General features: G+C 44.2%; 2 protein-coding genes and 1 non-coding gene across 4 annotated transcripts; all 3 read left to right on the top strand.

Moving 5' to 3' along the window:
• The first annotated feature begins 201 nt into the window (after nt 1-201).
• On the top strand, nt 202-355 carry LOC146983345 (U12 minor spliceosomal RNA). The gene has a single exon (XR_015036379.1). It is a non-coding gene; the product is annotated as a U12 minor spliceosomal RNA (small nuclear RNA).
• Nucleotides 356-962: 607 nt separating this feature from the next.
• fam234b (family with sequence similarity 234 member B) lies at nt 963-8,082 on the top strand. Its single transcript, XM_085784856.1, has 13 exons — nt 963-1,090; nt 2,430-2,966; nt 3,355-3,468; nt 3,597-3,764; nt 4,043-4,158; nt 5,077-5,227; nt 5,315-5,456; nt 5,599-5,793; nt 5,892-5,970; nt 6,100-6,267; nt 6,799-6,919; nt 7,034-7,257; nt 7,360-8,082. The coding sequence occupies exons 1-13, from the start codon at nt 1,054-1,056 to the stop codon at nt 7,360-7,362; spliced, it is 2,055 nt and encodes a 684-aa protein (XP_085640982.1). The 5' UTR covers nt 963-1,053; the 3' UTR covers nt 7,363-8,082.
• A 181-nt stretch (nt 8,083-8,263) lies between these two features.
• smdt1a (single-pass membrane protein with aspartate-rich tail 1a) lies at nt 8,264-10,032 on the top strand. Of its 2 annotated transcripts, none has more exons than XM_085784855.1 (3): nt 8,264-8,457; nt 9,203-9,343; nt 9,838-10,032. In XM_085784855.1, the coding sequence occupies exons 1-2, from the start codon at nt 8,296-8,298 to the stop codon at nt 9,338-9,340; spliced, it is 300 nt and encodes a 99-aa protein (XP_085640981.1). In that variant the 5' UTR covers nt 8,264-8,295; the 3' UTR covers nt 9,341-9,343; nt 9,838-10,032. The 2 variants fall into 2 exon arrangements, with proteins under 2 accessions (XP_085640981.1, XP_085640979.1); XM_085784853.1 differs by having other exon boundaries at nt 9,203-9,367.
• Nucleotides 10,033-10,278: the final 246 nt, after the last annotated feature.

Genomic DNA, 10,278 nt, shown 5'->3' with positions numbered 1-10,278 from the left:
TAAGAAAGATTCGGCGTTACAAAGCTAATTTCATTGCCACTAAGTCGCAATTTCTCAGTTATATTCCTCAACAATTTATTTGACACACTTATAAATATCGACCTAAACAGACATGAACTGTTGCTCATGATAAAATTTCAGCACCCTGACAGAGGGTGCTCGGACACCGTGCCTATGCTGTTGCAGGACTATCGATTGGTTATGCCTTAAACTGATGAGTAAGGAAAATAACGACGCGGGGTGACGCCCGTGTCCTCGTTCATATTACGAGATAAATTTTTGAAGGGGTAAAGGTCTGCCTGCTGAGGTGACTCGCCTACTTTGTGAGATGCCTCGTGGGACTAGGACCTTCCCCGTTCCCCTACATGTCAAAATGAAACATAAGAAATAGTTAGTCTCCACACCAGATAGTTGGACCAGTCCCAGCCTGGTCAGTTGCGTACATGAACTGATGAAGCCTCTTGGATGAGAGGTGAAACGTCTTCCTAGACAAATACTAAGTCCAGTTGCTTTCGATTTAACCTCCTTTGAAATACTATGACCTGGGCAAATGAGAATATGCACCGGCTTGAAACCTAAGAAAGTGTCACACCTTACTGGTAAACACAGCAGGTCATGTCTGAATGACAGAGAAAACGCGTATTGCACAACAGTACAAAGAAAGCAGAAGTTATAACATCAGATATAACAGAATTTCCAAATCCATATATAACCCTAAAAACCTATAATAGCCTATATAGAAACCATTCATCTTAAATGTAGTTTAATGCGACATGTCCATTTTTATGTCCAGTAAAGCGTGTGGCTAACATTTCATATCCAGTTTAAGTTAACTGGACCTGATACTGACTTCCCTGAGTTTGTATACCTAAAGCTGCTGCAGTGCACACAGGAATCACGCAAGAAAAAAAACTGCTTGCATTGCATCACTGAAAAACCACAATTCCCAGCATACAGTTGGGCAGGCGCAGATCCAACCTGCTGGGTCGGTGCCCTCCAGCTCCTCATCACCGCTGCCTCACGTCGCTACCTCTCGGATCCGTTAGTGGAGAAATGGCTGCAGCTCTGTCCCGTGCCCTCAAACTGCCCGGTAAGATGCGCTACACGTATTTCATCCGCAGACAAAGAGAAACGACACAGACTTCAGCTACACAATGAACAGAGACCACCACCGGCCAGTCTCACTCACTGGCCGGTGGTGGTCTCCTCTCCTCTCCTCTTTCAACTCTGCTCTTTAATGCGATGTATTCATCTAATTCCCTGATGTGTCGCACACAGTTTGGATCTGCTCCGCGCCACCCCGCGCGATTGAGTTTATGTTTTACACAGTTTGTTATATAAGATGGACACTGTTATCTGTGAAAACAGACCACCATGCTGCTGACGTCTTTGTATCAAAGCGTGTCTGCTGTGTGTTGCTGCTGCCGCCCGAGAGCTAGCTGCTAATGTTAACCCTAACACAACCAAGCTGCTGCACAGTAAACAACTGAGCGACGGTCATTTATATTATAGTTGACTGCAGCCAAGCTAAACACTGTACAGTACATACACATGCTCCTCATGCATCCACTGATGTGCATCTGGAATTATATTTATCTAATGACTTCTGTAATAGTATTCCTAGCTCTATTTACTGTTATCCTATATTTTAAATGTATTATTTATTTATGTTTTTATTTGTAACGTTTTAAAAAAAAATATATGCATAACATATCTAATCACATATAACCAACAGTTATCACTATAATTAGTACTAATAGAAGTATTATATATATGTAGGCTAATTGATGCATTAATAAAGGTATTTTTACAAACAGTTTGTCTCAAAGGGCTTTAGACAGAATCATGACAACATCCTCTGCCCTTAGACCCTCACAAAGACTTAGACCCTTTTAACAAGGAACATTTTTGGGAAACGTCAGGGTGAGCAACAGAGGTGGGATCCCTCACCCAGGACGGGCAGATGTGCAATAGATGTTGTATACAGACAAGAAAACAGTTTATGGGATATGGGAAAACATGGAAATGGTTAACAAGAGCTGATGAAGGCAGCTTCTGGTGGGAGGAAAGGCAGGGAGGGCAGGCCAGTTTAACAGGAGTTAAGATGATGTATGTATGAAATAGTAACTTTATTCTTTTTAATTCCCTGATATTGTCCTGTTTGTAGTTTAATTAAAGTCTAATAATAACATAATTCAATTTTGATATTAATATGTGTATAAAATATTACATTTCCAGTCTGTCAATCATGACCAGGAATTGTCATTGTGAAGAGTATGTTCTGAGACTGAATGAGTTGTCATTGCTAAGTGTTCAGAGTAAAGTAAACATTAGACACATCTAATGGTCCAGTGCTGCTAGAGAGCGACTACTGCAGGTTGAGTTCTCAGGACACCTGATCCTCACCAACACATCCTGTGTCTCTGCAGGGAAGAAGGGCTCGGAGCTCGGGGAGTACGACCCCCTCACTCAGGCAGACAGCGAGGACGAGAGCGAGGAGGATGATCTCGTGCTCAACTACCCCCGAAACGGCCTGGGCAGGGACAGCTGCCTCGGCCCGGGGTCCTCCAAGCTGCGAGGGGGCCGGTCCGGAAGACTGGTGGGGGCCAAAGACGAGGCGCAGGAGGACGAGGAGGAAGAGGAGGACGAGTGGAGAGAGAGACTCCCCAGCAAATCCAGGCAGGACAGAGATGACATGAAAGGAACGCAGTACTGGAGCCAAAGGGACTCGGGCAGGGACAGGGTGGGGGAGGACAGAGGTGGGGCCGGCCCGCTAGGAGCCGCCGGGCTGGGGGATCACAGCACAGAAGCAGAAGAGAAGAGGATGAGGGTGAAGAACGCCATCCGGAGCGCCTTTTTCCTGGTCCCCCTGGTGTGTGCCACATTGCTGGTGCTGCTGTGTGCATTCCTGATCCCCTGCCAGAAGGGAGAGCCGCAGTGGGAGAGAGCGCTGGGAGACGAAGGAGGTACAAGGAGCAGTGTTGTATGAAGTTTGCATGTACTTACTGTAACATATTAATTACGGTGCTGCGCCCACTGTCTTCATAAGGACTTACGTAGGAGACTCTTTGGCTAGACATGTGCTCACCCTTTAATTACTCAACTGTAATTACACAGGATTGTGAGAATCGCTCTGTTTCAGCATGCGCTACTCAACTATTGTAGAATGACGAACTCTTAAATATAACTCAATAATATTATGAGTTAAATGACAACATGAGAATTCATAATAGTAATTAAGAATAAGAAAAATGCACATGGACGGACAAGCCAGTCAAGAAATTAATGTTTTGATATTTACTCCTATGTCATTTTTCGGCTGTAACAAACTGTAAACATTGTCCGTGGGTCTAGGTGTGAATCCACCCGCGCTGGCGTTATGGGATGTTGATGGTGATTCTGTGGAGGACGTGTTTCTTGGTGTCACTGAACAGACCAATGACACCCATCACACGCAGAGGAACAAAAGTATGTGAGGAATTCTTTAAAAAAAGAAAAGAAAAGAAAAAAGGCGTAGCTGGTGTTTATCTACACCTCAAGCTTTTCGTGGCTGCTGTTTGTACTGAACTGGTCTAATTGTGTTTTCTTCATCTCAGTTTACAGTGCGGTGGCGCTGTCTGCACTCAGTGGTGAGGTGCTGTGGAAGAAAGTCATAAGCGAGCCGGTGATGTCCATCCAGTGTGGTCTGCAGTACAGCTCGCAGCCGTCAACAGTGTGTCTCCTCATCAGCAAGTCCACTATCACAGCAGTCAATGGCACCACAGGTTAGAGAACACGCTGCACGGGTTTCTATCAGTCTCACCAACCACTCCTACAAACTTTTTATATTTGGTTTCCATTTGTCGTTGGAATATTGTGAGAGATTTCTTCACATGTAGGCTAATTTAAAAATGTAGTTTTTCTCCACCATAAATTCCCCACCCAGAAGTCAAGAGGGTCACAACTCTTGGCTTTTGAAAACAGGTCAATGAGGGAAACCTACACCAAGTATCCAAAGTGTTAAGACAAAACAAGGTCAAAGAGGTTTCTTTTCGCTCCCCAGGGAAGAACATGTCGTCAGTCCAGCTGAAGAACATTGAATCCCAGGCGGTCCTACTTCCAGACCTCCAGGGCGACTCAGTGCCAGACCTGCTCGTAGCCACCCTGCCGGCTGATGAGGTAGAGCTTCAGCTGTATGCAGACGTTTGGGTTTCCCTGGGAAAATGATGTGTTTTGTTGTTTTTCTTTCATGTGAAAAGAAGTAAATACAACATCTGTTCTAAACAGATGTTAGGAAATTAGTTGATCATAACATGTGAATGCGCTGTTACCGTTTCAAGAACTTAAAACAAAGAAGAAACCCGTCGTTAACTGAAATGTTTGAGCACCATTTTGCTTGTTGATAAAAATCTCTGCCTCACATCTCCCGGTAATGACTGCTGGCTCCTCTAAACAACTTGACTAAAGAGTCTGAGAATAAAGCTCAAAATGTTTCCGGCTTAAAAGAGTCCACTGTTGGAAATGTCACTGAGAAAGGGCAGCGGAAACTGTGGAGGTGGAAAAACAAAATCTACTGCACAGAGAAGCAAAGTAAAACCTCCACATGACTGTAAACTAGATAACAGGAGGGTTTCACTTCCACAGGAGTGATGGTGCATCGTTTTGTACAGAGCAGACATCAGAGGGGAACCTCACCTGTGACCTCATCACAGAAGTGAATGTGTGAAATCTGTAATAACATCTGGACTGAGGAGTTTTGGACACAAGAGCTACAGAATGTGCTATTTTTTTTTATTTCATGGGTGTTTTCTTTACTAAAAAGCTGCAGTTACCTATACATTTTCTCCTATGCAGATGAAGTTACACCTAGGTCTATACATAGTTTGCAATGCAATGCAACTATACATCCTGGACATTTATAACCCTGAGGCCTGAAAAGCTCTGAGAACCTAGTGCCTTGACGATGTCAGCCGATTTCCATGAGTCCCTCAATAAGTTAATAATAGATGAAATTCACTAGTCTAGTCTCACGTACACGGATTCAAGGAGCTGTGGTTTGGTGAATCATTCCCCTGATCGCTGTATTCGTTTGTCCAGGCTCTGGATCTCTCCCTGACGTTGATCTCTGGGCGGACCGGGACGCAGCTCGGACATCCTGTGCCCTTCAACCTCACCGGACAAGGAAAGCTGATCGGTCCTTTGCTGCATGAGACGCAAAAGGGAGCGTTTTACATCCTCTTCGGACTCGGTAAAAGGAACAGAATATACTACAATCAGACTCAGTTTCAGATTGTTTACATTGTGGTTTTACATGACTATGTGTCTGTCTCCTCAGGAAACGTGGAGGCCATCTCTCTGCGTGATATTTACATCCGCGCCACTGGCAAAATGCCCGTCACACAGGCGCTTAAAATTAGAGATCCAGGGTGGGAGGAGCTCAAGAAAACCAATTCGTCCTCATTCATACACATCTACAGGTATGCCTTAGTGACTGGCACTTCCTATTTTATTTACCTGTTTATTTCATGGGAGCTAAACAGAAAGTGTTAAAGGTGTAAGTCATAACAACATACATGTTTCTGACTGATACAAATCTTTTCTCTGGGCTCTTCTCTCCAGAGGATCAGAGCAAGTGCACTTCCTGCTCCCTCTTGTGGCCGGCTTTGGCAACAACCACAACAGCCTGGACACCGTTTCTAACCTGAACGCCACCAGAAGCGACTGGGTGCTGGTGTACGCCTTCAGCAAACTGTCGCTGCTCAAACAGAGGGACATACGCAAGAAATGGACCGTTAACTCACCTCCCATTCACAGGTAAACGCTCCATATCACTCTGGTAAACAGACCCATCACAAAATAGGTTATACCGAAGAATTTATTTCTTTAAATCTGTTTTTCCCCCCCTTTTATAGCCAACCAGCCCTGGGACACTTCAATGAGGATGGAGTCCTTGACCTTTTCTTTCAGCATTCAGCAAATGGCATCATGGGGGTAAAACCATTTTTTTTTCACAGTCAATATTGAGTTAGACATTAGATCCTCGCCTCTCCAGTTTCCCCTGGTGTCTCTGTGGTTTTTGCTCTGACCGTTGTGTTTTTGCCCTCCTCTCCGTCTTGTCAGGCGCAGGTCGTTGATGGGGCGAACGGGAACCTCCTCTGGTCTGCAGAGTTCGTGTGTCCTCGTCTCCATCTGCAAACTTCTGCAATTTCCACCTCGACCGGCCAATCGGCTTTCCTTTTCTGGGCCAGCGAACCAATCAATGCACAGAAGAACGTTACCAAGACAACCGTGAGTCTGCCACACAGGATTTTTGCAGCAAAAATGCAAAGATATGACAGAGTATTAGGGCAACATTGAGAAAAACAATTTCTCCCACACACCAAGAATAAAGTCATAATTCAATGAGAATAAAGTGATAATATTTTAACCTGTTGTTTTAGAGGGGGAAAGTGGTTAAGATGGTGGCCGTGGAGCAGTTTGTGACGTTGTACTTCAGTGTAGGTTTCACAGACAAGGAGATATTTAATCTTTTGGCACATCAGCACCACGCTGTCATCAGTATCAGGACTTTGAAAAGAATATGCAAGAAAATGCATCTAATCTGCAGAAAGAACCAGGCGGACTTGGAGGAAATCGCTGCTTTTTTCTCATAATATTATGACTTTATTCTCATAAAACCATGACTTCATTCTTAAAGTCTGTGAAAAAATCTTTCTTCTTAATGTGGCCCTAATACTCCGTCGTACAAAGCGCACTGCTCTGCATGAATAAGAGTTAGGGTTTATGGTGAAATACTCAAACTGTGAACTGGCTGTACAGGTGGCACCAGGTGTTGCTGCAGCAGAGCCACTCATCAGAAAACTCTTCCTGCTGCACTCCACGTATCCCACAATCCTGCTGGAGCTCACCAGCACCACAGACACAGCTGTCACCTCCGCAGGTAAAAGTCACCGCAGTTAGAAAGTGCCGTTGCTGCAGGATACTGTATGAAAACCATTATCATTTGCCACCTAAACATCGGATCTGTGTGTTTCTCCTGCTTCCTCCCTGACAGTGAGTTATGCGGAGCATCAGAAAGACGCCTCCTACATCACCGTATCCTCCCGGCCCACCACTGACTCGCCCAGCGCTCGGATAGTCAAGAGCATGAGCCTCAGAGCTGCAATCGCCAAGGGGCAAATCGTGAGACTGGGGGAAAGCACCAAGACGACAGCGCCGGTTAAACCCAGCGAGTTCGAGGTCAAGAAGTTCTTTGGGCGTCTGTCCTTCAAACATCAGGTGAGAAACACAGAGGGAGGTTGAATCAGTGAGAGGAGCAGTCATATTTACATGAGGCTCAATAACAACAGTCAGCGATAAGCATCTCTTTTCTCCTTTTAGTGATGAGGCACCGCTGCGACCACAGTACAAGCGGCTGGAGTGAGGATAAAGGGATAAAAGCTGTGGATACCCCTGCACTACGGAGAAACTGAGAATCCATTCGAGGCTGTTTACATATTGTTACAAATTACAAATTAACCTTCTGTTACTTGAGCAAGTTCTTCACTCATTTGTAGGTAGAGATTTTGTTTTCATTGTTTTAGTTCATATTGTGTTTGTACAATGGCAATGATTTAAATTATTCTATTTGCGTACGACTGAATGTTAATTATTGTGTGGACTTGACGACGGAGGAATAACTTCAACCTGTGGATGGTGAGGGTGAAAGAACATTTCAATGTGTTTACAGTATGCATCACTTATATAACTCTTCAAGGCCAGTGTATTCATGTGGTGTCATCCCTCAGTCACACGCATTTTGTTGCAAAGCCACTAAATCGTGTTCTTTCTGCTCATCACCCAGTTGACTTGTATAGGGTAAATCTGTAAATATGTAATGCTGTACAGTATTTATTGGTTTGCTTTTAACGTTTTGAATTTTATTGTTGGATTTTTTTTTCTTTCCTTTGTTTTGGTCTGATTTTGTATGTTACATAATCAACCACTGTTTTATTTTCTCTGGATATGTGGCTGCTAAGGGTTATGGCATTTAAATGTAAGCTGCAACTTCACATATTGCAAGAGAAAGTATGAAACCACCTCGTTACTGCTGACGTGTCTCCTGTGTCGTTTATTATCAACCCTTTTTTGTGTTTTGTGTTTTTTTGTATCCAGTGAAATTATGCAAAATACCTGAGTTATTATTAGCAAGAGAGACTGGTGTGTTGTTACCGGACCGCAGGGCGGCGCTGTTGCACGTCCACGTCCAAAAGAAGATTATCCATCCCCACACACAGTTCAGTTTTCCGCATTGCTGCCGCAGCTCCCGCTGTAAACATGGCGTCGGCCCTCGGTCGCCTGGCCAGGCTGTCGGCCTTCACCACCGTCCACCGCGCCCCCTCCTCCTCCTCCTCCTCCTGCGGGCCGGGGAGGGCCGCGGCTCCGTGTCGGTCCGCCGTGTCCACATCGTCCGGTGCTGTCCCACCCAAACCGAAGAAGGTGAGTGTCGGTGTGGAGTGACGTAACAGCCCGGTTATGGAGGAGAGGGAAGAGGGGTCCTCCCTGGAGGAGATAGACCCATGAGTAGAAACCAGTGTGGGGCACGTTACTTTTAAAAAGTAATCAGTTATAGTTACTAGTTACCTTCCCCCAAAAGTAACTGAATTGCTACATTATAAGAGTAACTAATAGGAATAGTAACTATTGTGTTACTTTTTTATAAAATGCCCAAATATGTCAAACGTCTTCGATCTAACCAGAGCGATTGATATGGCTCTGGACCTAACCCCCTAACCTAGGGTTTATCTGGAACTAACCAACTCACTCAGTATTCCTCCGCACAGGCAGGCTCCGTGACGCCCTGCTATGCGGAGGAATACTGGGTGAGTTGGTTAGTTCCAGATAAATGTTTTTTTTTTTTTTTTGGCTAGTTGAAGGACTGAGACAAATTTACCAGGTGTAATATTTTGTGACAGGTCTTCTTGAGTCAAACATTTTATCGTCAGCTACGGTTATAACAGGGGAAACAGTAACTTTATGTATTACTCCTTACTGAAAAAAGTAGCGCCGTTATTCCCATCACTGTAGAAACACAATGACATGATAATGAAGAGATTTGAATGTGACAGCTCTGCTGCAGTGTTTCTCGCTGATAAAGTAGAAGTAATCCATGGACAAGCTGCTGCCTGACATGATGAACTAACTTAGTTGTTTCTATGGTGGGATGTGTGACACTGGGGAGCAGACCCCCTTCGGCCTTTTCCGGATTGCTCTGGTAGTGGTGCCCTTCTTGTATGTGGGGACTCAGATCAGCAAGAGCTTTGCTGCGCTGCTGGAGGAGCACGACATCTTTGTCCCCGAGGACGATGACGATGATGACTGAGGGGTGTGTAGGCTTCCTGGTTATCAGGTACCACTGGCTTGGATTGTGGGTTTCACTGTGAATTGTGGCAAAGTACACACACACACACACACACACACTTGATCCAGTCTATTTGGTGCATGGGCATCTGTTGTGGGAGTCATTCACTTAACCAGTAAATTACACATCCACTATATGCTGAATTCAAGTAAAAGCTGAAACTATGAAATTAATTATATCCAGGAGTATCCTGCTGCCTATAAATATTAACATGTATTTAGATGTTATATATATATATTATATATATATTACACACAGACAGCTGAATGCACCGGTAGAAAGGGTTTATTTTATTGTAACACTCTTGTGTGGTTGTTGTTGATGCACAGGGTTTGTCAGGTAATAAAGTGCCATAGTTAATGTTATTGAAAATAACAGGGGAGAGCATGGGTGTTGTTTTAAAAAAAAAAAAAGAAAAATGTCTCCACTCACTCTGAAACTTTTTCTTTCCTCCACAGATCACCTGGTCGTCCACCTCTGGGTCTGTGAGCCTCCGCCTTCCTCTGCCGTGCTCTTGAGTCGCTTGTGTCTGCACTGAATTCAGGGTTTTTGCTGGATAGCTTCCTAGATAGGGCTGTTGCAGGCTTATTATAGCACATTGTATTTGCATGCACTATATGTCTTAATGAAGGGATTGACAACTGTTAAATACAGCACATGCTCAGTGGATTTCGATGCAAGTTGATAGCATTTGTGCACTTGGAAGTGTTTAGTTGAGATGAGAACTGTCTATTTTTTGTCAATAAACCACCAATACAATCTAAAGAGTAACATGTATCCAGCTGTAACACAAAATAAACACTAATATACAATTTATACATTTGTGGGGAGAAACAGGGAACCATTAAAGATATAATAGGTCTCTTAGAGGTCCCAAGTATCTTCAGAACAGGATTTCT

This window comes from Trachurus japonicus, chromosome 8 (genome assembly GCF_045865225.1).
Source record: "Trachurus japonicus isolate A0001 chromosome 8, Traja_1.0".
NCBI lineage: Eukaryota > Metazoa > Chordata > Actinopteri > Carangiformes > Carangidae > Trachurus > Trachurus japonicus.
The sequence above is the reverse complement of the archived record's forward strand: the minus strand, read 5'-3'. Positions and strand labels throughout refer to the sequence as shown.

What these genes read in the sequence shown, in the direction of transcription:
- fam234b (XM_085784856.1), top strand. Translation starts at nt 1,054, where the DNA reads ATGGCTGCAGCTCTGTCCCGTGCCCTCAAACTGCCCG. An exon ending in TCACACGCAGAGGAACAAAA is followed by an intron (nt 3,469 to 3,596) that starts GTATGTGAGGAA and finishes TCTTCATCTCAG; the next exon opens with TTTACAGTGCGGTGGCGCTG. An exon ending in CCACCCTGCCGGCTGATGAG is followed by an intron (nt 4,159 to 5,076) that starts GTAGAGCTTCAG and finishes TCGTTTGTCCAG; the next exon opens with GCTCTGGATCTCTCCCTGAC.
- smdt1a (XM_085784855.1), top strand. Translation starts at nt 8,296, where the DNA reads ATGGCGTCGGCCCTCGGTCGCCTGGCCAGGCTGTCGGCCTTCACCACC. An exon ending in TCCCACCCAAACCGAAGAAG is followed by an intron (nt 8,458 to 9,202) that starts GTGAGTGTCGGT and finishes ACTGGGGAGCAG; the next exon opens with ACCCCCTTCGGCCTTTTCCG.